The sequence below is a fragment of the Formica exsecta genome, unplaced genomic scaffold (genome assembly GCF_003651465.1).
Source record: "Formica exsecta isolate Colony F162 unplaced genomic scaffold, ASM365146v1 scaffold247, whole genome shotgun sequence".
Taxonomy (NCBI): domain Eukaryota; kingdom Metazoa; phylum Arthropoda; class Insecta; order Hymenoptera; family Formicidae; genus Formica; species Formica exsecta.
In genome coordinates, this window is record NW_021849743.1 from 1929787 (window position 1) to 1956728 (window position 26942).

General features: G+C 31.5%; 6 protein-coding genes across 14 annotated transcripts in view; 5 read left to right on the forward strand and 1 right to left on the reverse strand.

Annotated features, from left to right (window-relative positions):
- Nucleotides 1-4946, forward strand: part of LOC115236373 (glutathione S-transferase-like) — a 9215-nt gene extending 4269 nt beyond the window's left edge. Inside the window, exons 4-6 of one of the 2 annotated variants that reach the window (XM_029808779.1) lie at nucleotides 1857-1993; nucleotides 2411-2578; nucleotides 4099-4946. In XM_029808779.1, the coding sequence (XP_029664639.1) occupies nucleotides 1857-1993; nucleotides 2411-2578; nucleotides 4099-4406 (613 nt within the window). In that variant the 3' untranslated portion in view covers nucleotides 4407-4946. Of the gene's footprint in view, nucleotides 1-1856; nucleotides 1994-2410; nucleotides 2579-3079; nucleotides 3236-3652; nucleotides 3821-4098 lie in introns of those variants that run through there. The other variant, XM_029808778.1, reaches the window with a different exon arrangement.
- Nucleotides 4947-6269: 1323 nt separating this feature from the next.
- LOC115236371 (glutathione S-transferase-like) lies at nucleotides 6270-8850 on the forward strand. Of its 2 annotated transcripts, none has more exons than XM_029808775.1 (4): nucleotides 6270-6417; nucleotides 6985-7121; nucleotides 7838-8005; nucleotides 8220-8850. In XM_029808775.1, the coding sequence occupies exons 2-4, from the start codon at nucleotides 6989-6991 to the stop codon at nucleotides 8528-8530; spliced, it is 612 nt and encodes a 203-aa protein (XP_029664635.1). In that variant the 5' UTR covers nucleotides 6270-6417; nucleotides 6985-6988; the 3' UTR covers nucleotides 8531-8850. The 2 variants fall into 2 exon arrangements, with proteins under 2 accessions (XP_029664635.1, XP_029664636.1); XM_029808776.1 differs by lacking the exon at nucleotides 6270-6417 and adding an exon at nucleotides 6655-6808.
- A 2499-nt stretch (nucleotides 8851-11349) lies between these two features.
- On the forward strand, nucleotides 11350-13634 carry LOC115236372 (glutathione S-transferase-like). Its single transcript, XM_029808777.1, has 5 exons — nucleotides 11350-11526; nucleotides 11771-11906; nucleotides 12395-12562; nucleotides 12888-13027; nucleotides 13272-13634. The coding sequence occupies exons 2-5, from the start codon at nucleotides 11774-11776 to the stop codon at nucleotides 13437-13439; spliced, it is 609 nt and encodes a 202-aa protein (XP_029664637.1). The 5' UTR covers nucleotides 11350-11526; nucleotides 11771-11773; the 3' UTR covers nucleotides 13440-13634.
- Nucleotides 13635-13664: 30 nt separating this feature from the next.
- On the forward strand, nucleotides 13665-15872 carry LOC115236374 (glutathione S-transferase-like). 3 transcript variants are annotated; one of them, XM_029808781.1, is made up of 3 exons: nucleotides 13665-14924; nucleotides 15149-15265; nucleotides 15362-15872. In XM_029808781.1, the coding sequence occupies exons 1-3, from the start codon at nucleotides 14780-14782 to the stop codon at nucleotides 15376-15378; spliced, it is 279 nt and encodes a 92-aa protein (XP_029664641.1). In that variant the 5' UTR covers nucleotides 13665-14779; the 3' UTR covers nucleotides 15379-15872. The 3 variants fall into 3 exon arrangements, with proteins under 3 accessions (XP_029664641.1, XP_029664642.1, XP_029664640.1); XM_029808782.1 differs by having other exon boundaries at nucleotides 15149-15252; XM_029808780.1 differs by lacking the exon at nucleotides 15362-15872 and having other exon boundaries at nucleotides 15149-15341.
- A 548-nt stretch (nucleotides 15873-16420) lies between these two features.
- LOC115236370 (glutathione S-transferase-like) lies at nucleotides 16421-18758 on the forward strand. Its single transcript, XM_029808774.1, has 5 exons — nucleotides 16421-16581; nucleotides 16826-16961; nucleotides 17142-17321; nucleotides 17641-17780; nucleotides 18029-18758. The coding sequence occupies exons 2-5, from the start codon at nucleotides 16829-16831 to the stop codon at nucleotides 18194-18196; spliced, it is 621 nt and encodes a 206-aa protein (XP_029664634.1). The 5' UTR covers nucleotides 16421-16581; nucleotides 16826-16828; the 3' UTR covers nucleotides 18197-18758.
- Nucleotides 18759-19276: 518 nt separating this feature from the next.
- Nucleotides 19277-26942, reverse strand: part of LOC115236368 (pyrokinin-1 receptor-like) — a 19549-nt gene continuing 11883 nt past the window's right edge. For 2 of the 5 annotated variants that reach the window (XM_029808767.1, XM_029808766.1), the window contains exons 4-6: nucleotides 21577-21794; nucleotides 20723-21161; nucleotides 19277-20191 (exon numbers count right to left, since the gene is read on the reverse strand). In XM_029808767.1, the coding sequence (XP_029664627.1) occupies nucleotides 19929-20191; nucleotides 20723-21161; nucleotides 21577-21794 (920 nt within the window). In that variant the 3' untranslated portion in view covers nucleotides 19277-19928. Of the gene's footprint in view, nucleotides 20192-20678; nucleotides 21162-21576; nucleotides 21795-26942 lie in introns of all 5 variants that reach the window. The other 3 variants (XM_029808768.1, XM_029808769.1, XM_029808770.1) reach the window with 3 other exon arrangements.

Consider the following 26942-nt stretch of genomic DNA (forward strand, 5'->3'; position numbering starts at 1 on the left):
CTTGCGTTCTCTCTCGCTCGCACGTAGCATGACGAAAGAGAGCGCTATGCTCTGTGCGAGCGAGAAAGAACGCAAGGGGCACGAAACAGAGTATGTCCTTTTCTACGTGTATTTTTACCCCCACTCCTTAAATAAAGGCAAACGCTCGGTCTAGATATACTATGTCTATGGCAGCCACTCTGTTCTCTGTTAGACCTTATTGTCGGTGACCGAGTGAAGGACGTCTTCTTGTCTTCATTTTCTCTATAAAATTTGTCTCGAGCAAACTGTAAGTAAAACTTTCCTCCATTCTTGATATCCAAGCTTGATCGATCAATTCAAATCTGTAAATAATGTAATATAACATCGAATATTTCATCCAAAAGGGTATTGAGACCTTTACCGGCTGGCTAATTTGTTAATAGTGATTCGCTATTAATCAACCAGAAAAATATATTAATATATATTAATTAATCGTTCTGATATAATAATACAATAATAATGATGAGATCGAAAGAATGATTCAGAATAATCGCGGCACGAGTACATATTGCGTTATAGCAGAAATTTATATCAGAAATGCTTTGGAAGAGAGACGCCGTTATATCATAAAAGTGTCTCTATGGCCGGTATTTATAATCCGTTATTATATTTAAGGTGATGCCGGACCGTCCTGTTTTACCGGCCATAATAATTTACTTTGCAGACCGAAATTTTTAAATTTTTACATCTGAAATGTAGATATTGTTTAAAAGGAATAGAAATTTTATTTATGACAAAATATAAAGTATGAGTTATTTATAATCTTTTGAATAATTATAATCTGTTTTTTTCCATGTGTACATTTATTTTCTTAATTAAATATAAAGTTCAAGCATTCCTTGGTAATAAAAATTTCTTCTGACGTCAAAATATGGGATCAACTGAAGAATTAGCTCTCTATTAAAGCTCTCTCAATGTTGAATTCAAATTTAAATTTCACTGAGCTAGTAAAAGCCAGGCACGGATAGTAGTGCATCAGTTTCAAGGAAAACTAATTTTTCATTGAAGCTGATTAATTGTACATAGGGCATAAATTTTTCTTGGTGCGATACCAAATAAATAAATCTTAAATCGAAATTTTTATTTTAATAAACCCTCATGACTTCTCTAAAGAGCAAGGATTATTTAATTATTTGGTATTATACCAAGAAAAAATTGTCCCTGTACACAACTATAATTAGTTTCAATAAAAAATTACTTTTTTTTTAAATTGACACATTACTATTCTCATCTGGCTTTTACTAGTCTGATGAAATCTAAATCAATGTCAGATGATGAGAAAATTACAGAGTTGGGTAGTAACGCGTTACTTGTAACGCCGTTACCGTTACAGTTACTTTTTTTGGTAACTGTAACGGTAACGGCGTTACAAATTTTGTTTGTAACGGAAAAAGTAACTTTGTTACATTTTTCGGTAACGAGTAACGAATTTAACAGTTGCTTTTATCGTTATTTTTTTTTAACTTTTTTGGTATAATTTTCATACAAAGGAAAATATTGATAAGAGCGTTGGAATGCAGCATTACATGAAAACTACTGAAAACTCATTTTGGTATCTTGTTGTTTCTTTGGACAATGTTTAAAAATTTTTAGTGTTTAATTTGATCTTGTATTAAAAAAAATTGTATGTAAAGTTATTGTTATATATAAAAAAACTAACGGAAATTGTAACGACTCGTTATTTTTTGAGTAACGGTAACGGTAACGAGTTACTTTTATAAAGTAACTTTCCCAACCCTGGAAGATTATATATTGAAACATATATTATATGTTATTAGATCATTTCTCAAATTATAATGACAATGAGACTGAGGAATAATAAACATCTTTTTCAGCAATATGCCTTCCTATAAGCTGACTTATTTTTCCGTTAAGGCTTTGGGTGAGCCAATTCGCTTCCTGCTCAGCTATGGTGGCACTGAATTCGTCGACGATCGTTTCGATAAGGAAGATTGGCCAAAAATTAAGCCGAGTATGTACATCTGCAAAGCGTCAATCAATTGTAACGACGTGTATTATAGCATTTATATATCTGTCGCAACCTCTTAATTAATCGGCTCGACTGTTCTTCACAAATCTGACTTATGAATATTTGCATCAGATCAGCAGTGAAAAAAACATAATTCTTACAAGATACAAATAAATAAATAATACAAATAAATCTATATTGCCAAAAAATTAGACTTTATATATTATATTATATACAATTTAACTTTAATAATTAATTAATTATTAATCATCAAGATTCTTCCTCTTAATATTTAAATACAAACATTGTATAACAATTGCAATGTAATTTTTAGGGATATAAATTCGAATAGTTTTTTTTATGATAAACTTTATACAATTTTTTATGTTTTATATTCACATTCTTTAATATCATTTTTAGCTACGCCATTTGGCCAAGTACCCGTACTCGAAGTAGACGGAAAGAAGATCGCTCAATCTACAGCTATCTCCCGCTACTTGGCAAAGCAATACGGTCTTGCCGGCAAAGACGATTGGGAATCTTTAGAAATCGACGTTACCGTCGATACTATACATGATGTACGCGCCAGTGAGTATTGACATAATATGCCGTTATTATTCTTAATTAATTTTTTAAAACTTTGTTTTTATTTTTATTGTTAAGAAATTAGAGATTTTAAATGATTCAAATCGCAATTTTGGTGAGCTCAGATATCGATACTATTGACATACCGATTTATTCGCATCAATGGAAACAATAAGTTGTACATTTTTTCTGTGTATTTACAGCAATTTTAATTTATCGAAATTGATCGTTTCAAATGCTTGATTGAAATTGCTTATAACGTTTCATCCTTTTTTTTATAGAAATCGCGGCTTATCATTATGAAAACAACGAAACTGTTAAAGAGGAGAAACTCAAAATCGCCAAGGAAACGGTGCCGTTCTATCTTTTTAGAAAAAAGGACGGTAACGGTAACGAGTTACTTTTATAAAGTAACTTTCCCAACCCTGGAAGATTATATATTGAAACATATATTATATGTTATTAGATCATTTCTCAAATTATAATGACAATGAGACTGAGGAATAATAAACATCTTTTTCAGCAATATGCCTTCCTATAAGCTGACTTATTTTTCCGTTAAGGCTTTGGGTGAGCCAATTCGCTTCCTGCTCAGCTATGGTGGCACTGAATTCGTCGACGATCGTTTCGATAAGGAAGATTGGCCAAAAATTAAGCCGAGTATGTACATCTGCAAAGCGTCAATCAATTGTAACGACGTGTATTATAGCATTTATATATCTGTCGCAACCTCTTAATTAATCGGCTCGACTGTTCTTCACAAATCTGACTTATGAATATTTGCATCAGATCAGCAGTGAAAAAAACATAATTCTTACAAGATACAAATAAATAAATAATACAAATAAATCTATATTGCCAAAAAATTAGACTTTATATATTATATTATATACAATTTAACTTTAATAATTAATTAATTATTAATCATCAAGATTCTTCCTCTTAATATTTAAATACAAACATTGTATAACAATTGCAATGTAATTTTTAGGGATATAAATTCGAATAGTTTTTTTTATGATAAACTTTATACAATTTTTTATGTTTTATATTCACATTCTTTAATATCATTTTTAGCTACGCCATTTGGCCAAGTACCCGTACTCGAAGTAGACGGAAAGAAGATCGCTCAATCTACAGCTATCTCCCGCTACTTGGCAAAGCAATACGGTCTTGCCGGCAAAGACGATTGGGAATCTTTAGAAATCGACGTTACCGTCGATACTATACATGATGTACGCGCCAGTGAGTATTGACATAATATGCCGTTATTATTCTTAATTAATTTTTTAAAACTTTGTTTTTATTTTTATTGTTAAGAAATTAGAGATTTTAAATGATTCAAATCGCAATTTTGGTGAGCTCAGATATCGATACTATTGACATACCGATTTATTCGCATCAATGGAAACAATAAGTTGTACATTTTTTCTGTGTATTTACAGCAATTTTAATTTATCGAAATTGATCGTTTCAAATGCTTGATTGAAATTGCTTATAACGTTTCATCCTTTTTTTTATAGAAATCGCGGCTTATCATTATGAAAACAACGAAACTGTTAAAGAGGAGAAACTCAAAATCGCCAAGGAAACGGTGCCGTTCTATCTGGAGCGTTTGAATGCTCAGGTGCAGAAGAATGGCGGGTACTTCGTCGGCGGTGCTCTAACCTGGGCCGATCTCACTTTTGTCGCTCTACTGGACTATCTAAACTTTATGATGGAGGAGAATATAATCGAGAAATATGAAAATCTGAAACAGCTGAAGCAAAAGGTCGAGGAGATACCGGCTATCAAGAGTTGGATTGAGAAGCGTCCGCCGAGTGCTCTGTAATTTCATTGAATGATGGTTGATTTTTCAATCGTTGATTATTTATGTCATACTATGTCTCGGTTTGATTCAAATGTCAATTTTTCTTTTTCTCTATATGCTTAAATTTATATATGTATGATAGATTTAGAAATGTGCATTGAACATAGATATATATTTTAATTCTTGTAGGCTGATTGTTATTCCTACCATATATTAATACGACAATAATAAGAATATTGTAAAAATATTTCTAATAGAACTTCAATCAATATGCTATTTTTGCATTATATAATTTTGTATTTCAATAAATCGCTATTTTTATTTTGTATATGTGCGCGTTGCTGATTTGTTTTGTATTCTAGCAGATTTTATTTTTTCCATTTATTTAGAATTTGTTAAAGTATATTTGTATTTACCGAACCTTCTTCCCTTCGGTCTCTCTCATTTTATAAAATAATTTTTATATTTATACTCAAATTGAAACAAATATTTTATTTATACTGATTGTATCTTAACAAAATTTTGCAATAAATGTGGCATGATTAATTTGTGCTATCGTACAAAACGCAGATAATATCTCTCCTATAGCACTGAATAAAACTTGGGATATCGATAGGATATCGTGACATGGCTATATATATTATCGCAAAGTAAATATATCTTTAATGCAACCAATGGCCGCATCAGTTATTTAAAATCGAGGGAGGGATTATGATTCATTAACGAGTAACTGGAAATGTATGTGTTACACCGTGACAAAGATTACTTTCGAGCATGTTAATCTTTCTCTGAAAAAATTTCAGCATATTGTTTACACATTTGATATACATTTTGATAAAAGTATTTTTGCAAAAATAGTTTTGTAATATTTCGGATAATCAGATTAGTTTGTCAAGTATAGATTTCGTTAAGCGTCTGCTGCAAATTTTGTTGGCAGAAAGATTGCAGATTTTACATAGGGCAATATAAATACTGTTGGCTGAATATATGTATTTGGCAGGAATATAATTAATTTTACTTATGTTGAAATATCTAACTCGAAAGAATTAAATATAGAGTTAATTTTATATTTTGAATAAAATTAAACCCATCACAGCGATTACAGCTAACGTATTTGGATTGCCAATACTCCGGCGTTATTTTTTCTTACATTTATGGGCGCGGAAAAATGACAGCGGTTTTCTCTCCTTTTGCGAAAAAAATGCCATTGTATGCCATTGTAAAACTTTAACATAGATTAATTCTTGTAGTTCTATCTACCTACTACTGAAAAAAAGAAGAAATGCTTTCGAGAAGAAACTCAAACAGGTCGCCTTCGAAAAATTGCCTTTCTTTCTCGACAAGTTCGAAGCTCAAGTTAAAAAAAACGACGGATACCTTGTTGGTGGCAAGGTAAATAATTTTCGAATATCTCATATGCGAGATGTTATCTTGTTATTTTTACCTTTGCAAGAATATAAAAATGCATTATCTCTAAGTGTGAAGGTATATCTTTTATCTTTGTTTCACTTTCAGTTTTCTACGCGCAATCTTTATCAATATAAATTATATTTAATCTACTAGATATCGAATATCTGACAATTCTAAGTATAAGGTGAATGTGATAATTTTTGAACAATATCTCTGTTTGTGTAAGATTTGTTTGTGTAGATATTAGGCACTTTCATAACTGTAGTTTACAGCCCCGCTTTATCAACACCGTTACTTGCAATTCGAACCGTTTGATAAAAGATAATTTAGAATAACATTCAAAAGATGATTAAATAATAGTTTAAAAATGAATCAACATCTTTCGGATACTTTTGCATTTTTTTTTGATCATTGTGCTCTCAGGGAAGTTTTGCTCATATCTCTTTTGCAAGTTTGAAGCATGATGTGATCATTGCCGATGCAAGAAAGTGGGAGGGATACAGAGAATTGGCAGGGATAAATAAATAGATGCATATAACAAGGCTGGTTTTATATTGCTAGATATAGCACTGTCGGTGACAGTCTTCTTCATCTCTCCTATAGAATTTATTTCGAGCTAACTGTAAGTAAAACTTTTCTTTATTCTTAAGATGCAAATTTGACTGATCAAGTCGAGTCTATAAATACTGTAATATCGTAACATCGAATATTTCATATACAAGAGCACCGAAGCCGTCGCGTCACTAGCCAGCTGATGGCAGCGGTTGATTAATAGCGATTCGCAAAATCTTGATATAATAATAAAGCAATAATGATGAGATCGAAAGAATGACTCGGAATAATCGCGGCAAGAGTACATATTGCGTTATAGCAGCAATTTATATCAGTTAGGACTGATCTGCAAATAAGAGACGTCATTATATAAAAGGCGTTTCTCTTCGAAAACATCCTTGACTGATATTAATATCTGTTGCAATGTGACGTCACATCAATATCAAGAACGTGTGAATAAAGTATAAACTGCTAGTAACGAATAAAATTTTGATATTGTTAAAAAAAATGGAAATTGTATTTATAACAAAATATATAATCTGAGTTATCATAATTTTGTTTTTTTAAGAATATATTTTCTTAATTTAGAAAAAAAATAATTTATTTTATAAACATTATAAAACACATTCTTTTTCAGCAACATGCCTTCCTATAAGCTGACTTACTTTCCTATTCAAGCATTGGCCGAGCCAATTCGCTTTCTATTAAATTATGGTGGTACCAAGTTCATCGATTATCGTTTCGACAGGGCGGATTGGCCGAAAATTAAGCCAAGTATGTATATCTGTAAAGCATTGATCAATATTAATATTAATGACACGTGTCGTATTAGCGTTGGTTTATTTATCGCAGCCATTTAATTAATTCGACTTGATTGTTCTTCAAATTTGTCTTATAAAAATTTGCGACAGATCAGGAGAAAAAATGATTCTGATGATTCTGATATTACTTTTTCCATTTTCTGAAGCATTAAGTGATTTTTATTATAATTAATTTTTTGTTTTCAAATATAAAATGTCTTAATATTCTTTTTGTATTATTCTATTATATATAGATCTATTATTACATTGGATTTCCTCGCTTAAATCACAGAAACGGAAATTAATGTTATTTCCATGCGCGACAATAGAAGTTTTTGTTTCTTATTATGCATTGCAATACCTTACAGGACAATCGACATTGTTATGCGAATACAATGCTCTGTATTCAATTGTTTCATGACAAACATGTTGCGTTCGCTATACGTTTTCAATGTATATAAACAGTCTATTGATATAAGTAAACCATTTTAGTGTAATTTAAACTGACCGATAAACTGCCGCTACTGCTGTAATAAATTTGTTTCATTTTAATTATAATAAATTTATAATTTAGAGAGAATTTTTTTAGAACACAGAAAATAAAATGCGATAGAGAAATTTGAATAGCTTTTCATTGTAACAAAATTTATTCAATTTTTTATATTTTTACATTTTATTATCATTTTTCAGCTACGCCGTTCGGCCAAGTACCTATGCTCGAAGTAGATGGAAAGAAAATTGCTCAGTCTAAAGCTATCTCCCGCTACTTGGCAAAACAATACGGTCTTGTCGGCAAGAACGATTGGGAATCTCTAGAAATTGATTCTACCGTCGATACTACACATGATTTGTATAGCCGTGAGTGTAGATACAATATATTATTTATATTCTCAATCTCTTCTTTTGTTTGTTACTAAGAAAATTCGAAATGATTTGAACCACAATTATCAATACTGTGGATATATATCGGTTAGGTTTACAGCATCACAAATTTAATTCAACGAAATTGATCGTTTCAAACGCTTTGATTAAAATTGCTTATAACTATTATTAATTCTTGTTTTCGTTATAGACATTGCGGCTTATCACTATGAAGACAATGAAACGGTTAAAGAAGAGAAACTCAAAAACGCCAAGGAAACGGTGCCGTACTACCTGGAACGTCTGGATGCTCAGGTGCAAAAGAACGGTGGTTACTTTGTTGGCGGTGCTCTAACTTGGGCCGATCTTACTTTTGTCGCTCTATTGGACTATCTAAACTTCATGATGAAAAAGGATATAATCGAGAATTATGATAACTTGAAGCAGCTCAAACAAAAGGTCGAGGAGATACCGGCCATCAAGAGCTGGATTGAAAAGCGTCCGAGCGATATATATCCGTAAACATCATCAATGTCATTTCTGTACTTTTATTGATGATTGATTTTTTGACCGTTAATTGCTCGTCAATTTGAATCAAGTATCAATTTTTTCTTCTTCCAATGTGCATAAATTTGTAAAATATATGTATGATAGATTTATAAATGTGCACACCGGATAGGTATATATTTTAATACCTGGTGAAGGCTGATTTTTATTCGTATATTAATACGACGATAATAAGAATACTAAAAGACTATTTCTAATGGAACTTTAACAAGACTGTTTTTTCGCATTCTGTAATTTTATATTTCAATAAATCGCTACTTCTTTATTATTTTGTATATATGTGTATTGCTGATTTTGTTTGTATTCACACATATTTCACTTTTTTTATTTATTCAGAATTTGTTAAAGCATGTCTATATTCTTGTATTCACTGTACCTACCTCCCTTTGATCATTTTATGAAATAATTCTTATATTTATATTCAAATTGAAATAAATATTTTACTTATACTGAATGCGCCTAGAAAAAATCTTGCGTCGAAAATAACGGAAATGTTAAGCGACATAGACGAGAATCTTTATTAATGTAAAAAAATTACGGTTTTGATAATTCTGAGATTTTCTGAGATTAAATATCTCGGATTAAATTTATATATATTTCCAAAGCGCTAATGACTTGCGAAAGGCAGGTATAAAATAAATAAAATAAATGTGACATGATTAGTTTGTCATCGTGCGAAACACAAGCAAATACAACATTGAAAATACTTTTTATAGGATATCGTGACGTGGCTTTTGCGGTTGCCATGTCGCTATATTATCGCAAAGTATACATGTAATGTAACCGAAGGTCACACACGTTAATTGGAATCGAGGGAAGGACTATACCTAATCATCGAGTAACTGGAAACGTGTGACGTACGTATTACACAGTGATAAATATTACTGCTACAAATTTTGTTGGCAGAAAAATTGCAAATTTTATACAATGTATGTACAGTTAGAGGAATATTGGTAGAAATAAAGCTCTGTTTGTTAACGAGATACTGATAGCGGATTGATGTTGAAATCGAGCAGGCATACAAGAGCAGAATCAGTGTTTGTCAGATTCTGCTCGGTTTCTGCTTGGTCATCCTCTGCTATTACGTTATATCATCAACTTCAGACACAGTTGCCAATCTGTTGCGATTTCTGTTTGAATCTGTTTGTATACTAACATTTCATTTATTGAATATTTTTTGAATATTACTAAAATTTGTGGACACATAACTTTTTGGCATATTTTTTAAAGAATCTTTTTAGAATTTTTCGATATTTTTTTTATGGGTATATATTTTTTTTAAAGAATCTATAAAAAATTGATAACATATTAAAGAAAAAAACAAAGCTCAAATTTTTCGGCTCGTAATGATGTTTTTTAAATCTTATCTTCCTCTCAATATTAATATCGTAATTATTTATTTTTCTTGATATTAATTATAATTGTGTTTTTTTTTCTTTTAATATTTTTCTTTATGTTTTCAGCGTCAATATTCTCTGCATTTTTATATCTTTTTTATGCGCACAAAACTCATCGAGTCATTGAGAAGTAACAAGTTATCTCTATTAATAACATACAAAATAGATACAACGCGATTCACATAATTATATATTGCATGTTGCAGATAATATAGGTATATAGAGAAAGTCATTTAATATGATAATCTGAAAGAACGAGACCGCGTTGACCTTCAAACGCTATACATCTTTATGAAAAATATTAGACAAGTAAATTGCATTGCAAAATTTTACATTTATAATCCTATTATTTACAGAAGCAAAACATTATGTACATAGCATATTTCATGATCATGATCGTATATGTTTTTGACTAAATATTATAAGAAATTTATTTAGCTAATAATATCGCATGCAACGTGTGTATGTGTTTCTCGAGTACGTATGTTATTATCGTAGATAATATATTTGATTTGTCACGTTTTGATGACACAAATAGCATAGTGTTGTCTGGATGGCATAAAGTTATCTTCTGTCACCATTATTACATTGATAATGAAAGATACAATATGTTTTACATTATATCCAATGATCTTTTTTTGATGTTGTTTTAGATTTTTGTGTATTACGTGCGAAAATTTTTAACGTGTTCTCTATATTTTCTTTCTATATAATTATAGTAATATAAAATTGTACATTTCTCTTTTTTAATATGGAGTCAGTTAATTTTACTTAAAATATGTAATTTTAGAGAGCTTTATATAGAGTTAATTTATATTTTGAATTAAATCACACAGCGGTGATTTCAGCTAGTATTTGCCAGTATCGCGGCGCTGCTTTTTTCTCACGAAAGAAATTTAATTCAATAAGACAAATGTATCGCTTTTATGAGCAAAGGGCATTTGGAAAATATTTATGTTATATTCTCTAATATACTTGTTTTTACATATTTTAAAACAAAGTAGTAAAGTCATATAAAAGCTAAGAAAAACTGTAAAATTCTGACATATACATTTCTATATTCAACAAACGAGAATATATAAAAAAATTATTTTCAACATATTATTGGTGTAATTATTAACTCTTCACTTCTCTCGGTGATAACGTCCGGATTTTAAAAGAAAATAGTTTTTTTATCTATGCTTTACACATGTGTATCATTATTCGTACAGAGTAGATCGTCTAGTGAATTAGTTTGTTACTGGGTGTGCGTGTATAAGAATTTCCAGTATTCTTCCATAAGAGTTTCCCTCTCTCTCTTTCTACATCCCTAATATAAGCTGCATTCCGTTTTATACATAATGCGCATGATGCATGACTTATCCTTGTTTAACATTCGGTGAACAACAAGGATAAGTAATGCATCGTGCGCATCGTGCATGAAACGGAACGCAGTCATAATTGAATACGTGGGGCACCGCTTTAGCGAGAGCTCAATCGTTCTCAGTTCGCAACAAACTCCGTATCGACTGTCAGACTCTCGGTTGTCGCTAGAAATTACGGATTATCAGCAAGGTATTGAGGAATTACATTCTATCTTTCTATTTCGTAAATTGTTCTTTGATTAAATATAAATAATGTTAATAAAGTGTTATTTTAAAATAAATAATTTTAAATACATATAAAAATATTTTAAAATAAATCCGTATGATTTTCCTAGTGTAAGGATAATAAATTGAATATAATCAAGCATTAGAAGAGTGTCAAAAATGCCAAAAGTATATTATATATTCACTGTTTACTGAAATAAAATTTTCAGAACATGTCTACATACAAGCTAACGTACTTCAATGTCACCGGCCTTGGGGAGCCAATTAGGTACTTGTTAAGTCAAAGCGGCATCAAATTCGAAGATGTTAGACTTGAATTTGACGACTGGCCGAAGGTGAAACCTAGTACGTTATAATTTCATATACTATCATTTTAAAATTATAAATGATCTCGATTATAATTTCAATTATTCTTTTTTTCCTGTGTTTTATTAATATTATAAAACTTATTTTTTGCTTCCTCATAGAGGAACCTTTGTTTTCGTGACAAAATTTTTTTTTGAGTTTTATAGAGTATCATTCAAGGATGGTTGGTATTGAATTTGGTGAGAATCGATGAAAAGGTTCATTTTTTATAAAATTTTTAATTTTTTGAGAAATGTTTGTATACATTTTAATTTTCGCAAATGTTGAGATATCGGATTAAATTTTTTTACATGAATAGAGTATTATTAAAGGATGTTTGATAAATCCGCATGCTTAAAGCAGCTTAAGCTTTGTAAGATAAAATGATGAGGAAGCAATGTGCAAGTTTCTACTTTTTTATTCTTAAATTAATTGTTGAAGACACGTTTTATTATTTCGTAATTTAATTGAATTTTAATGAATTTTAGGTATGCCTATGGGGCAAGTGCCGGTCTTGGAAGTCAACGGTAAACCGTATCATCAATCCAAGGCAATCGCTCGCTTCGTTGCTAAGAAGGGCAATTTATATGGTTCCAACGAGCTCGAGGCCATGGAAATCGACGCTACAGTCGAGACTATTGATGATTTAAGACAAGGTGAGACTGGTACAGGCAAGCGCGGAAAAATAATAGACCGGTAATTATGTAACTGTTACACGTAATACATAACGTGCAGCTCGGGACTCTTCAATATTTCCATCAACGTGAGATACATAGTCAACATTTGATACAACTCACGTTATATACGAGATACATTGTGTCGATAAAAGAGAGCCGAGGTTATATTCGTAATCAACAAGTCATGCACACTTCCTGAATGATTGTCGGGCTATATCATTATCGCTTTTTTCTCGTGATTTTTTCCTCCTTTTGCGAAAAAAATATCATTGTATAAAATTTCAACATAAATTAATTCTTGTAGCTCTATCCACCTACCACTGGGAAAAAGATCCCGCTATCAAGGAGAAACTCAAAACAATCGCCTTCGAAAAATTGCCTTTCTATCTTGACAAGTTGGAGGCTCAAGTAAAGAAAAACGGCGGATACTTTGTTGGTGGCAAGGTAAATAATCTTCGAACATTTTGCACAGGATGTTGTCTTTCCGAGAAAAAATTGTATAGTATAGGCAGTTGTGAATATACATAATTAGTCATGAAAAGATCTGGTAACATATGTAATTTTATATAATCATATAAAATTACATGTTTATATAAAATTACATGATATTACCATTATACCATTTTTTCTCGGGTTATTTTTATCTTTGCAAGAATATCAAAATATATTTTGATTATCTTTTTTTTAGCTATCGTGGGCAGATCTCCTGTGGGCTGCATATTCTGAATATCTAAACTCTGTCCTGGCAGGAGATATAAATAAAGATCATCCGGAATTGAAGAAGCTGGTGGAGAAGGTTCGCGCGCTTCCCAACATTAAAGCATATATCGAGAAGCGACCCAAGACTCAATTATAAATAAAACAATCTCTATTTTTATACTTTTTTGTCAATTGCGAATATGTTACGTTTAACTGTTAACTCTTTCTGCGACATTTTATAAAAAAAATTATATATTAATTGCGAGTAGCTTTAATCGGTTACTTTGTAATTTTCAAACAATTGTTAATATTGCTATGTAAATACAAATGCAAAGAAAATTAAAATTAAAATTAAATTAATTAAATTAAAATTATCGGAGTGGTCGAATAAAAACCATTCTCTCTAGGAAATTAAAATCCTATCGATATTGCGAACATACTTACGTATTAAATATTCACAAAGCGGTGCTTTTGAAACCTGAATTGTGTTTTATAATTTATTTTTTCTCGTATAAAATTTATTATAAAAAAAGGTAATTACACTGCTCAAAAAAATTATGGCATAGAAAATATTTGCGGAAAATTGGCCAATTTTGACTGCCGACCACTTCGCGAAAAATTATCGTAGATGAATGATTTTTTTTTCAAAATGAAGTTTGAAGTCTACTTTACCTCCATTTTTTGCATGCAATGCACCCCACCCCTGTAACCCCTGAAATCTGAGGGCATGTTTGGCATACTGAAAATTGCAAAGTTTGACGGAATGCACGGAATGCATGGAAAAATTTTTTTCAGGGACACTGTTTGCATCGTCATAAAGTTTAAATCTTCCACTTCAATTTAAAAAAAAAAAGTGAAGTCGCTACGATTTTTTTTTCGCAAAGTTGCAGCCCTTCAAAATTACTGTTGTTTTTGGCCTTTGAGCCAAGTACCGGCCGGTGGGTTTAATGACTAATCAAAACACGAGCCAGGAGCTGAAAAACGTGCGTGCACGCGCGCGTGTGTGTCCACAAACACTATTGCCATGGCTCTACTATGGCTTCCAGTACAATTAGCTTTTTGTCTCGTAAAATGAACGCACTAGCGTGCGTGCCATATGTTCCGCTTAATTATAAACAAACTGCAGCAAATTATAAATAAACGGCAGAATTTTTGCCGTTGATTTTATAATTAGAACTTTTTGTTTTTATTTGGACATATGCAGGAGCAATCGAAATAGGAAGTATCTATAAATAAGCTCCATGTATAAATGGAATATACATATAGCTTTATTATTATATGAACAAACTATAATATATATACATATATCCTTCAGTAAAACATTGTAGCCGCGTGCATATGTATGTGTGTATGTTGATATATCATTCTCGCGCATAAAAGTAAACTGAAATGGAATTTGAATAGCTTTTCATTGTAACAAAATTTATTCAATTTTTTATATTTTATATTCATACACTTTATTATCATTTTTCAGCTACGCCGTTCGGCCAAGTACCTATGCTCGAAGTAGATGGAAAGAAAATTGTTCAGTCTACAGCTATCTTCCGCTACTTGACAAAACAATACGGTCTTGTCGGCAAGAACGATTGGGAATCTCTAGAAATTGATTCTACCGTCGATACTATACATGATTTACGCGCCAGTGAGACACAATATATTATTTATATCCTCAATCTCTTCTCTTGTTTGTTATTAAGAAAATTTGAAATGATTTGAACCACAATTTTCGTGAGCTCAATTATCGATACTGTGGATATATATCGGTTAGGTTTACAGCATCGCAAATTTAATTCAACGAAATTGATCGTTTCAAACGCTTTGATTAAAATTGTTTATAACTATTATTAATTCTTATTTTTGTCATAGATATTACGGCTTATCATTATAAAGACAATGAAATAGCTAAAGAAGAGAAACTCAAAAATGCCAAAGAGAAGGTGCCGTACTACCTGGAACGTCTGGATGCTCAGGTGCAAAAAAACGGTGGTTACTTTGTTGGAGGAGTAACGAGTTATCTCTATTAATAATACACAAAATAGATACAACGCGGTTCACATAATTATATATTGCATGTTGCAGATAATATAGGTATATAGAGAACCACATCCTTTAATGTGATAAATTGAAAGAACGAGACCGCGTTGACATTCAAACGCTATACATCTTTGTGAAAAATATTAGGCAAGTAAATTGCATTGCAAAGTTTTACATTTACAATTCTATTATTTACAGAAGCAAAATATTATGTATATAGCATATTTCATTATCATAATCATATATGTTTTTGACTAAATATTTTAAGAAATTTATCTAGCTAATAATATCGCATACAACGTGTATGTGTTTCTCGAGTACGTATGTTATTATCATAGATAATATATTTGATTTGTCACGTTTTGATGACACAAATAGCATAGTGTTGTGTGGATGGCATAAAGTTATCTTCTGTCACGATTATTGCATTGATAATGAAAGATACAATATTTTTTACATTATATCCAATGATCTTTTTTTGATTATGTTGTTTTAGATTTCTGTGCATTACGTGCAAAAATTTTTAACATGTTCTCTATACTTTCTTTCTATATAATTATAGTAATATAAAATTATACATTTCTCTTTTTTAATATGGAGTCAGTTAATTTTACTTAAAATATATAATTTTAGAGAGCTTCATATAAAGTTAATTTATATTTTGAATTAAATCACACAGCTAGTATTTGCCAGTATCGCGGCGCTACTTTTTTCTCACGAAAGAAATTTAATTTAATAAGACAAATGTATCGCTTTTATGAATGAAAAACATTTGGAAAATATTTATGTTATACTCTCTAATATACTTGTTCTTATATATTTTAAAGCAAAGTAGTAAAGTCATATAAAAGCTAAGAATAACAGTAAAACTCTGATATATACATTCCTATATTCAACAAACAAGAATACATAAAAAAATTATTTTCAACACATTATCGGTGTAATTATTAACTCTTCATGTCTCTCGATGATAACGTCCGGATTTTAAGAAAAAACAATTTTTTTATCTATGCTTTACACATGTGTATACGTTATTCGTACAGATTAGATTGTCTAGTGAGTTAGTTTGTTACTGTGTGTGCGTGTATAAGAATTTTCAGTGTTCTTCCATAAGAGTTTCCAAACCCTTCTCTCTCTTTTTACATCCCCAATATAACGTGGGGCATCGCATTAGCGAGATCTCAGTCATTCTCGGTTTGCAACAAACTCCGTATCGGCTGTCAAACTCTCGGTTGTCACCGTAGAAGTTACGGATTATCAGCAAGGTATTGAGGAATTACATTTTGTCTTTCTATTTTGTAAATTGTTTTTTGATTCGATATAGATAATGTTAATAAAGTGTTATTTTAAAATTAATAATTTTAAATACATATAAAAATATTTTAAAATAAATGCAAATGATTTTCCTAGTGTAAGGATAATAAATTGAATATAATCAAGCATTAGAAGAGTGTCAAAAATGCCAAAAGTATATTATATATTCACTGTTTACTGAAATATAATTTTCAGAACATGTCTACATACAAGCTAACGTATTTCAATGTCACCGGCATTGCGGAGCCAATTAGGTACTTGTTAAGTCAAAGCGGCATCAAATTTGAAGATGTTAGAGTCGAATTTGACGACTGGCCGAAGGTGAAATCTAGTACGTTATAATTTCATATACTATCATTTTAAAATTATAAATGATCCCGATTATAATTTCAATTATTCTTTTTTTTTCTGTGTTTGATTAATATTATAAAACTTATTTTTTGATTCTTAAATTAATTGTTGAAGACACATTTTATTATTTCTAATTTAATTGAATTTTAATGAATTTTAGGCATGCTTACACGCTTGCCTATGGGACAAGTGCCGGTCTTGGAAGTCGACGGTAAACCGTATCATCAATCCAAGGCAATCGCTCGCTTCGTTGCTAAGAGGGGCAATTTATATGGTAACAACGAGCTCGAGGCCATGGAGATTGACGCTACAGTCGAAACTATGGATGATCTAAGACAAGGTGAGATTGGTACAGGCAAGGGCGGAAAAATGATAGACCGGTAATTACATAACTGTTACACGTAATACGTACGTGCAGCTCTAGACTCTTCAATATTTCCGTCAACGTGAGATACATAGTCAACATTTGATGCAACTCACGTTATATACGAGATATATTGTGTCGATAAAAGAGAGCCGAGGTTATATTTGTAATCAACATGCACACTTCCTGAATGATTGTCGGGCTATATCATTATCGCTCTTTTCTCGCGAGTTTTTTCTCCTTTTGCAAAAAAAATACCATTGTATAAAATTTCAATATAAATTAATTCTTGTAGCTGTATCCGCCTACTACGTGGAAAAAGATCCCGCTATCAAGGAGAAACTCAAAACAATCGCCTTCGAAAAATTGCCCTTCTATCTTGACAAGCTGGAGGCTCAAGTTAAGAGAAACGGCGGATACTTTGTTGGTGGCAAGGTAAATAATTTTTGAACATTTTGCACGGGATGTTGTCACCCCGAGAAAAAATTATATAATATAGTCAGTCGTGAATATACATAATCAGTCATGAAAAGATCTGGTAACATATGTAATTTTATATGATGATATAAAATTACATGTTTATATAAAATCACATGTTATTACTATTATACCTTTTTTTCTCGGGTCGTTATTTTTATCTTTGCAAGAATATAAAAATACATTTTGATTATCTTTTATTTTAGCTATCGTGGGCAGATCTTCTGTGGGCTGCATATTCTGAATATCTAAACTCTGCCCTGGCAAGAGATATAAATAAAAATCATCCGGAATTGAAGAAGCTGGTGGAGAAGGTTCGCGCGCTTCCCAACATTAAAGCATATATCGAGAAGCGACCCAAGACTCAATTATAAATAAAACAATCTCTATTTTTATACTTTTTTGTCAATTGCGAATATGTTACGTTTAACTGTTAACTCTTTCTGCGACATTTTATAAAAAAAATTATATATTAATTGCGAGTAGCTTTAATCGGTTACTTTCCAATCATTGAATAATCGTTAATATTGCTATGTAAATACAAATGCAAAGAAAATTAAAATTAAAATTAAATTAATTAAATTAAAATTATTTTTCTTTATCAAATATAAATGTTTTAATTTATTCCGTCAAAGTCTTTTATTTTTAAACTTTTTTTAGAAGAAATTGTCTTATCATTATATATCAGCGTAAAAATATCCGAAATAATCTACGAGATATAAAGAGTTTCTGATAAGAGTGTCCTTTTCTAAAGTGATAACAAGTGACGACGCTCACGCAATTGTTAATATATAGAAACAGATAATCGTTGCATTTCTATTTAGCAAATTATATGCATATATCGTACAGTTGCTGTTTATACAAACGATGATAGAGATTCAACCTGTACATACAAACGTATTTATTGTCGTTCAAATAAAATTCAACTTGGTACAGTTAATATGATGTAGATAAAAATAAATTTTGAAGTTTATTTGAAGTTACATTATATCTACAACAAGCATATGGCATCAATGAGAAATATTATAGCATTGTTTAGTTATAAATATTTTTTAATTTTATTTTGCCAGAAATGGGTTGCAAAGAAAAATATTAATCTTATCTTATAACATTATAATCCCATAACTTTAATCCGTTTTGGATTTAATATTTACTTTAGTCTTTTATTTATAATTGATAACTGTCGGAAGGAGAAAACTAGTAATTCTTCTCAAAAATCATAGTTTTGCATAACAAAAATATATTAGAAAATAAGTGACACAGGTTTCTAATTCCATATAAAATTTTGATTGTGATTAGCGTTAAAATCTTTTGTACAATTAGAAATATAAATTTATCACGGAATATTAATACCGATGATGGCTAAAGAAGATATCTTGCGCGATCTTGCGCGATCGTGACAAGTCATTTCACATTATTACATACTAGAACTTTGCGTCATCAATGCGAAAACGTCTTTATCATCATATTTATTATATATACATGTTTACATTCTTAGAGGAACGCCGATATTGTAAATTCTATCTGCGCGAGGTACTAGTATTATTAACAGTCAGGACAGTCAGTTGGACAGAGAAGTAAAATGTTCGCAAATATATGTAATTTAAATATCAAGCATTCAGTTATCTTGTTTATGCCACATTTTTGGCTACTTGCATAAAATAACTGATAGTATTTATTTATGTAACACCCGATTCACAGACGACTTTAACATATCTTTTTCATTTTTTTTTCCCGTTATTTGTTTTATTATATTATATCTGCAGATCTTCGCATAATTGGATCAATAGTCTTTTCTCTTCTTGCAATAATAACTTCACAAAAACCGATTCTAATCAAATTTGTCGCATATTCCGCATTCATTCATCTTGATGATGCAATGTGTCTCGCGTATCGTCCTGCACTTAAATCCATAATTGTATCGAGATTTGCAAATTGTTAAACTTTTTAATTGCAGGTGTAACAGCACGTTCTCGTATGAGGTATATAGATATTATAGTGTCAAGATCTTTATATTAAAAGGCTCTATAAGTCTGCGATACTGCATGCAAAGATCGCGAGAAATATCTACTTCGAGAGGCGACGTTTCGCCTCGATGAACGAATGTCAGGTGACGAGATCGAAGTTCAATTCGCCCATGTACCGCGCCAGCTCAGACCCGGTAAACTCGGTCTCGTCGAGATCCTGAAGGCTGGAATTGCTGATCGTATTGGCACTCTCGATGCTTGGGTGACTCTGGAATTTAGGCGACATCACTGCAACCGGTGGTTTTTCCGGTTTCGGTCTCGTCGGGCTGGTCGATGAATTTTTTCGATGCTGCGCGAAGAATCCTTTCGTGCCGAGGCCCAGTCTCTCCGTAAGAATCCCTGCTGGAAATGTCAAACATCTGATAATATTTTTCCCGTAGCTTTCCTCGAAACATATAAATAAAAATTGCAGCAAGTAATCGTAAAAACAATAAAGAGAGAGAGAGAGAAGCATTTATTTTAAAAGTTCATATATTTTGTAAGTAATTAATATTTTCTTTTCAATTTTGAAATATTGGCTTTCAAATCTTATGCTATTTGCAAACGCCTATCGAAAGTTGTGTTTACGTAAAAGAAATCTAATATCTACTTAAATTTTTCAAAGCATATTTTTTTCAATAAGTTGAGATAAAAACACTTGGATCTTTATCATTTGTATTTTCGCGAGATATAATATTTATTCTATATATATATATATATATATAAAATTATCTATAGATACATAAGTATAACAGATTGTACGGACGTGTCCCCTCGGCAAAAATTAATTTGTTAAATAAAAACGACCTGTTTCATTGATTTAAGGACTGCTGTTAGAGATAGGACCTACGGATTAATTCGCGTCGCGAAAGCATGAGGGCAGACGGATGCTACCTAAAATGACAGCTTTCGGCGACTTATGTATCCTTGGCGGACACTCGTTCGTGGCCACGTTGTTGTTGCCTTCGTTGTTGAGACCCTGCTTGCCCAACGACGTTGTCATGGTGAGCTGACTAGAATCGGAGCCTCTCGACATGCTTCTGGCATATTCCCGGCAGCTTGCGGTCTCTCTAATCGCGACAACAGGTCGTATCTGTTGCTCGCTCCGTGATTTCGCGAGTCCGTTCACCTCGCAGGAATTTACGTTATTCGGCAGAGCGATATGCATCAATCGCTGTTGCTCGTCGCTGATGGATATCGAGGGCGAATGTTGAACGCCGTCGAATCGATGCTTCATGGATCTCTGATACCGCGATAAACTGCTATAAGTCGGCTGTCGAAGGCTACTCCTGTGAGACGAGCACTTCCTGACGCAATTCTTAGATAGCATCGACTGCAAAAAAAGATTATGAAATTATGCTTATGAAATTTTAAAACTTAATCTTTGCAATTTTATTATGTAATCATAACTGACGTATTAACAATAATGGATAAGAAAACATTTTCTAGATAAGAACTTTAGAATTAAGTTAAATAGAGAAAAAAAGCTAAAAAAATATTGTACATATGCCTAAATACTCTGTGTATATTATATTATATATCATATGTGTGATACACATTATATACTATATATATTATGTATGTATAATTTGTTATATATGGGGGTGTGTGTCGTGTGGCTATATATATATATTATATATATTTTTCTACTCTTGTCACAAGCACAAGTACCAGATTATAAAATTGCTCGTAAAGGGAGAAATTAAAACCAATTAAATCCAGCTCTCCGGAGGAGCTCGAAGACTCACCTTGAAGGCCTCCCTGAACTTGTTAGACATGATATTGTAGAGGAGCGGGTTTACTGTGGTAGATAGATAATAGAACACTCCTGACACATACGTGAGCGTGGTATATATTATGACCAGGGCATCTCCTGGTTCAGATGTGGTGCTCTGAGCATAAACGGCCAATAGTCTTTGTGCATGAAATGGCGCCCAGCAGATGAAAAAGGCCACCACCACTGCGACTATAAGAACAAGAAGGATGCAGACTAAGGTTTATTTGATTCCTCAGTTTCTCGCGCGTGTAAGACAGGATGTAAAATGAAATGAAACCTATATCCTACACAGTAAGATTAACGCGTAATTTGATTAAATTACTTACACGTCTCATAATTTGCAGGGAATAAACGGCTTGAAATAAAGGAAACAAGGGATGTTCTTCATAAAAGTACTCAAAAATTTAAATTTATAAACTTTCATCGATAATTCAATTGAAAGGATTTCATGTATAATAAGTAACTTTGTAGCAAAGCTAATTAATTGTCGAGAAAATATATTATAAGAATATTAAGAAAATATATTAATAAAATTACAAACATGTTAGAAATACTTTTGAAACTTTTAATTATTTTTTCTAACACACCCACAAATTTTTATATGTTATTATATATAACTATAATAAAAATTAGAAAAGAATTTTTAAAGAAAGAAGACATTTTTGATGTTATTTAGGAGTTCATAAATTAAGAAATTAGTCATTTATGAGATGCGAACAAGTCCCTTGTCTAAAACTTCATGAGCTTTATGGAACATATTGAGAAAAATCGTGATAACAAATAACATCGCTGAAACCGTTTGTCTACATTTGTTGTTATTTTAGATCACGTTCCGCGATTTTATTACTTCGTACAAGAAAAAGGAGCTTTCATTACGTCTGTTATTTTCCGCGAAATGTCAAAGTTTTCGAGAGGTAAGATAATCAAAGTTTATTCGGAGAGATTTTTGCATAGGGCACACCAGGTATCGAAAGGAAAAATGCACCGTTTCATTAAATAGAATGATTGGTAAAACTTAGAAAATGCTATTACGATGTGAACCATGACAGAAAACAGTGTTCTTTTTATTAAAACGAATCTACAGTTTTCTCACAACTTCTCAGATATTTCTCGACCTTTGCGATATCCAGGTAGAGCTTTCGTTCTTTCATTATACGCACGCGAACATCCTTTGGCTATATAATTTTTATACATTCCGCTTTTATGTCTCTCATTTATAAAATGTGCGATGAGGCATCTAAAAGATAAATTTTCCGAAAAGATCATCTGTTTCAAATATTTCGAAGTTGAATCTTAGTAAATAGATATAAAAATATATCGTTATTTTTTATTACATTAAACATATTGATAAAAATTAAAATATTTATATAATTTAATATTCCGCACATAAATATGACATAATACGTAAAATATTTCAGCAGCAAATTATCAACAACATGGTATTTGGCCTCGGCGGCGTATAGCGTTCTATTGTTTTTGTTTACATGTTATGGCCTTGTTATCATTCGTGTGGCAACATTTGAGAAATAATGTAGTAGTGAGCGAGGCGCTCCGTCAAATTCCTTTTCTAAATGCGATCGCGACAAGTATCGAGAAATGTAAGCAGTGAGCAGTGACCAGTGAGCAGTGAGCATATTTATATATATTATAATTATATACAGATTTTATCTCGAATTATATTATAAAGTAGAAGGAAATAAATGGTGCGCGTATTGTAATGTTCTAATTTTTCAAACTTTTAAAGCCAGGCACGCTTTTCACATTAGTTAATCTTAATCAAAACTAAGCATGTATAAAGGCTTTTCACAAAAATTTTTTTCTATTTATAAATAATATTAATATAAAGTAAGTGGAATATTTACGAGCCATATATTACGCGCCCGAACACAAATGCAATTAAATCTTCCACACGTTCCATTTTCTCTTATAGTAAACAGCACATTGCGGGCAATTTCAACGGTTTTTCTCAGTTGTTGCTTAACTCGTGTACATTCCGTGAATAAATTCTTGGCACGATGGTTATAATGATTGTCATCCGTATTTGAGAGAAAAAAAGAATGATATAATGCCCATTTGAAAATTCTCGAGGGACTATAACCACGACGAGCAAAACTCGAAAAAAGCCGCTAAACGGCTATGAGGATTCTAGACGGAATAAAAATGTTTGAAAATAAGCTTAACGAGTTTTATTAAAAATTATAGCTTTATAAGTAATGTTATAATGGTAACTGATGGGCATAATTCGTAAAAATTAATCCATGCCGAAAAGGCTGGGGGAAAGAGAGACAAAAAGAGAGCCGAGCGAAATAAAAATCTACAAATATTACGAGGATATTATCGTGACATTTCTCAAATTACGTGTTGAAAGTTCTGTGCCTAAGAAACAGAAATAAAAAAGCCAAAATTTAAATATATTTATTAATATTTATTTATATTATTTAAATTATTTTTCTCTCTCAAAGATTAAATTTTATATAATAAAAATAATATGAGCAATTAATATCTAACATCGAGAACGTTTTCATGTCATGAATATTTTAATGTATCGAATTTGGGAAACAAATAATTGATATTGAAAATTGATATAAGACTTATGACAAAAAAATGGTACACATAAAAAGGGACAACTTTGTTTTTAACTTATACAGGCAATATTAAAAGATAAAGAATGTGACAGCTGCCAAAGTAGCGAATAGCTTATATGTGGGGCGCGAAATAAAGTTTTCAAATTGATTCATGCAAATGGTGTGTGTGTGTGTTTGCGTAGTAGTGAAACTTGGAAAGTTTCTAACAAAAAGAGAACATTTTCGTACTTTTAAGACTTGGCGGAATACAAAAAAATAATTCAAATGTAATATTACATGAAAAATCGTCATCATCCATAAATATCGAACTTTCATAAATTTATGAATATATTTCTGTCACTAAGTAACTTAAGAAATCTCGATATTTAAAGGGAAACACTCTTGATTTCTTTCAGAGGAACACTTGATTCCAATTGCAAGAAAACGTTTGCAAGTAAAAATTAATAGAAGACGCGATTGGTTAGATAAATAGTCAAGAGAGAAATAGAGCTCATAGTTTATTAAAAGTACATATCTGAAATAAAAGACAACAGGTTTATATCGCTCTAATTTGTAAAAGAACAAAAATAAAACATCAGAGTTTGGAAAATGTTCATAATATATAATTTCCGTCTATCTTTTTCTATTAAATCTGCTGAAAAACTTTCTGTATAATCTAAAAAAAACGTTCTATAACTTCCAAGAAACAATGTTTGTTGATAACCCTTTACAATTCACGGGATATTGCAATTGTGAATATGCAACTTTTTATACATAAGCAATCAAAAGCGTACGGCATCACTGATTCGGGAACATCGTTTTTATGTTTTATTGCAGTTTTTCGGCGTAAAATATTGGATAGCGTGCAAATATGAAAAAATATGTATATTTATTTATTTTTACGAAAGAAAAATCGATTTTATTCCTACGCACGTTCGTCAGATAAACGAGATTCGCCCACATGATTGACAATACGAACGGTACGATGATCGACATTTTTATCTCGATTATCTCTGAGCCGTTCAGATATCGGGGAAGATGGATGATCCTATGCGGATCATAAATTCGATGAAAAAACCGTATCGCGACTTTTGGAATAATTTTCTGTTCCAAATTCGGTTGACGATTGATTTATACACATATGTATAATATTATACGGAATAAATATGTGTCAAAACGTTACGTTATATTTTTCACTAATTGTAAGACACGTTTGAATAATCATGTTATTGTCACATATTATAAATAAATTGTATACAAATGTGCAGTTTAATAACGGAGAATTATTGTGAAAAAGCCAAGTGCAATTATTATAAGACATAAAAATTAATTTAATTTTATTTGCTTAAAAAATGCTATTTTTATGACTTATCGTATACACGTGCAAGATTTGCTGTTCCAAAGATATGTGCACTGTGATTTCTATTATAGAATATGTCTTGAGAAATAAAATCTATATCATCGGATTTGATAAATTCACGAGCGGTTGTTTCCTGATTGAGGTAATATCGCCTATCAATAACTTGTCGCGTCTCTGCACGATGATTAAAGGAAACAATCTTGTAAAGATGTTTAATATCTTAATTGTTTATTACATTATATTATTTTTTTTTTAAATATCTAATTATGTATGTCTTTTACATAATGTGTGTTATTTTGTTCAGTGGACTTTTTCATAATATCACTAATTTCATTACGATAATAATCACAGCGCAGCGGGCTCTTTTTCAATTAAATATATTTTCACCTTTCTTAATTTGCGAAAAATACGACTAAGTGACCTTTGTCTTCGATCGGCGTAGAAGGAAAGAAAATAGAGACGCACGTGTGATAAGCACACAAACTTTTTTTTTTCAGAGAGCAACGTAGTAGCTCCCTGGATAGGGAGAGAAAATGAGGGCAAAAATCTTAAGTACACGTCAGAAAGAGAAACCAAAATAATTTACCGGAGATCCGGTTTCTCTTTCTCCTTCGTACTGATGTGACCAAACAGATTGATAAATCGATATGGGACACGAACGACGAATGAGACGTCAAATAAACGGTTATTATCTCGATGGGGTTTTATGATATCCAGAAATCGAAGGTAAGAGAGACACGACGTTTTAGTATTTTTAGTGTAGCACGTGATCCTCGACTACCATCTGGCAACTATAGCTTAGGACGCAGAATGTGCGTAGAATCTGTGATGCTGTTTGGAATTATATACCGAGGGCTTGTGAAATATAATTTTAGACCAATAGCGTGATTTTTCGCAAATATTTTCACAAATCTTATCGATCTTTAATGAAAAATCCTATGTTATTCTTCTGGTAATTTTTTGGATATTTTTTCTTGCTAATCGCATGCGAAGAATTTACAAACATCGTCTTTCCGCGAGGGCTTGTTTGTATGTAAAATACGATAAAAGCTCTTAAAATGTTTTCAATGTCGAATCGCTGATCTGGAATAATTTTGCGGTCTCTAAAATATTTGCGAATTGCCATAATAATTCAGCATAAATTTGATCAATAAGAAATACGGAATTAAATTCTCTTGAAACAATACGGAAGCTTCAATACATTCGTACGATCGGGAATCACTGGGAGTCTTATGTAAGCAGATTGTGGTCGGAAAATAGACTGGAATCGCCCAATTGCACATTGAGAGGGAGAGAGAGAGAGAGAGAGAGAGAGAGAGAGAGAGAGAGGGAGAGAGAGAGAGAGAGAGAGAGAGGGAGAGAGAGAGAAAGAGAAAGAGAGAGAGGGAGAGAGAGAGAGAGAGAGAGAGAGAG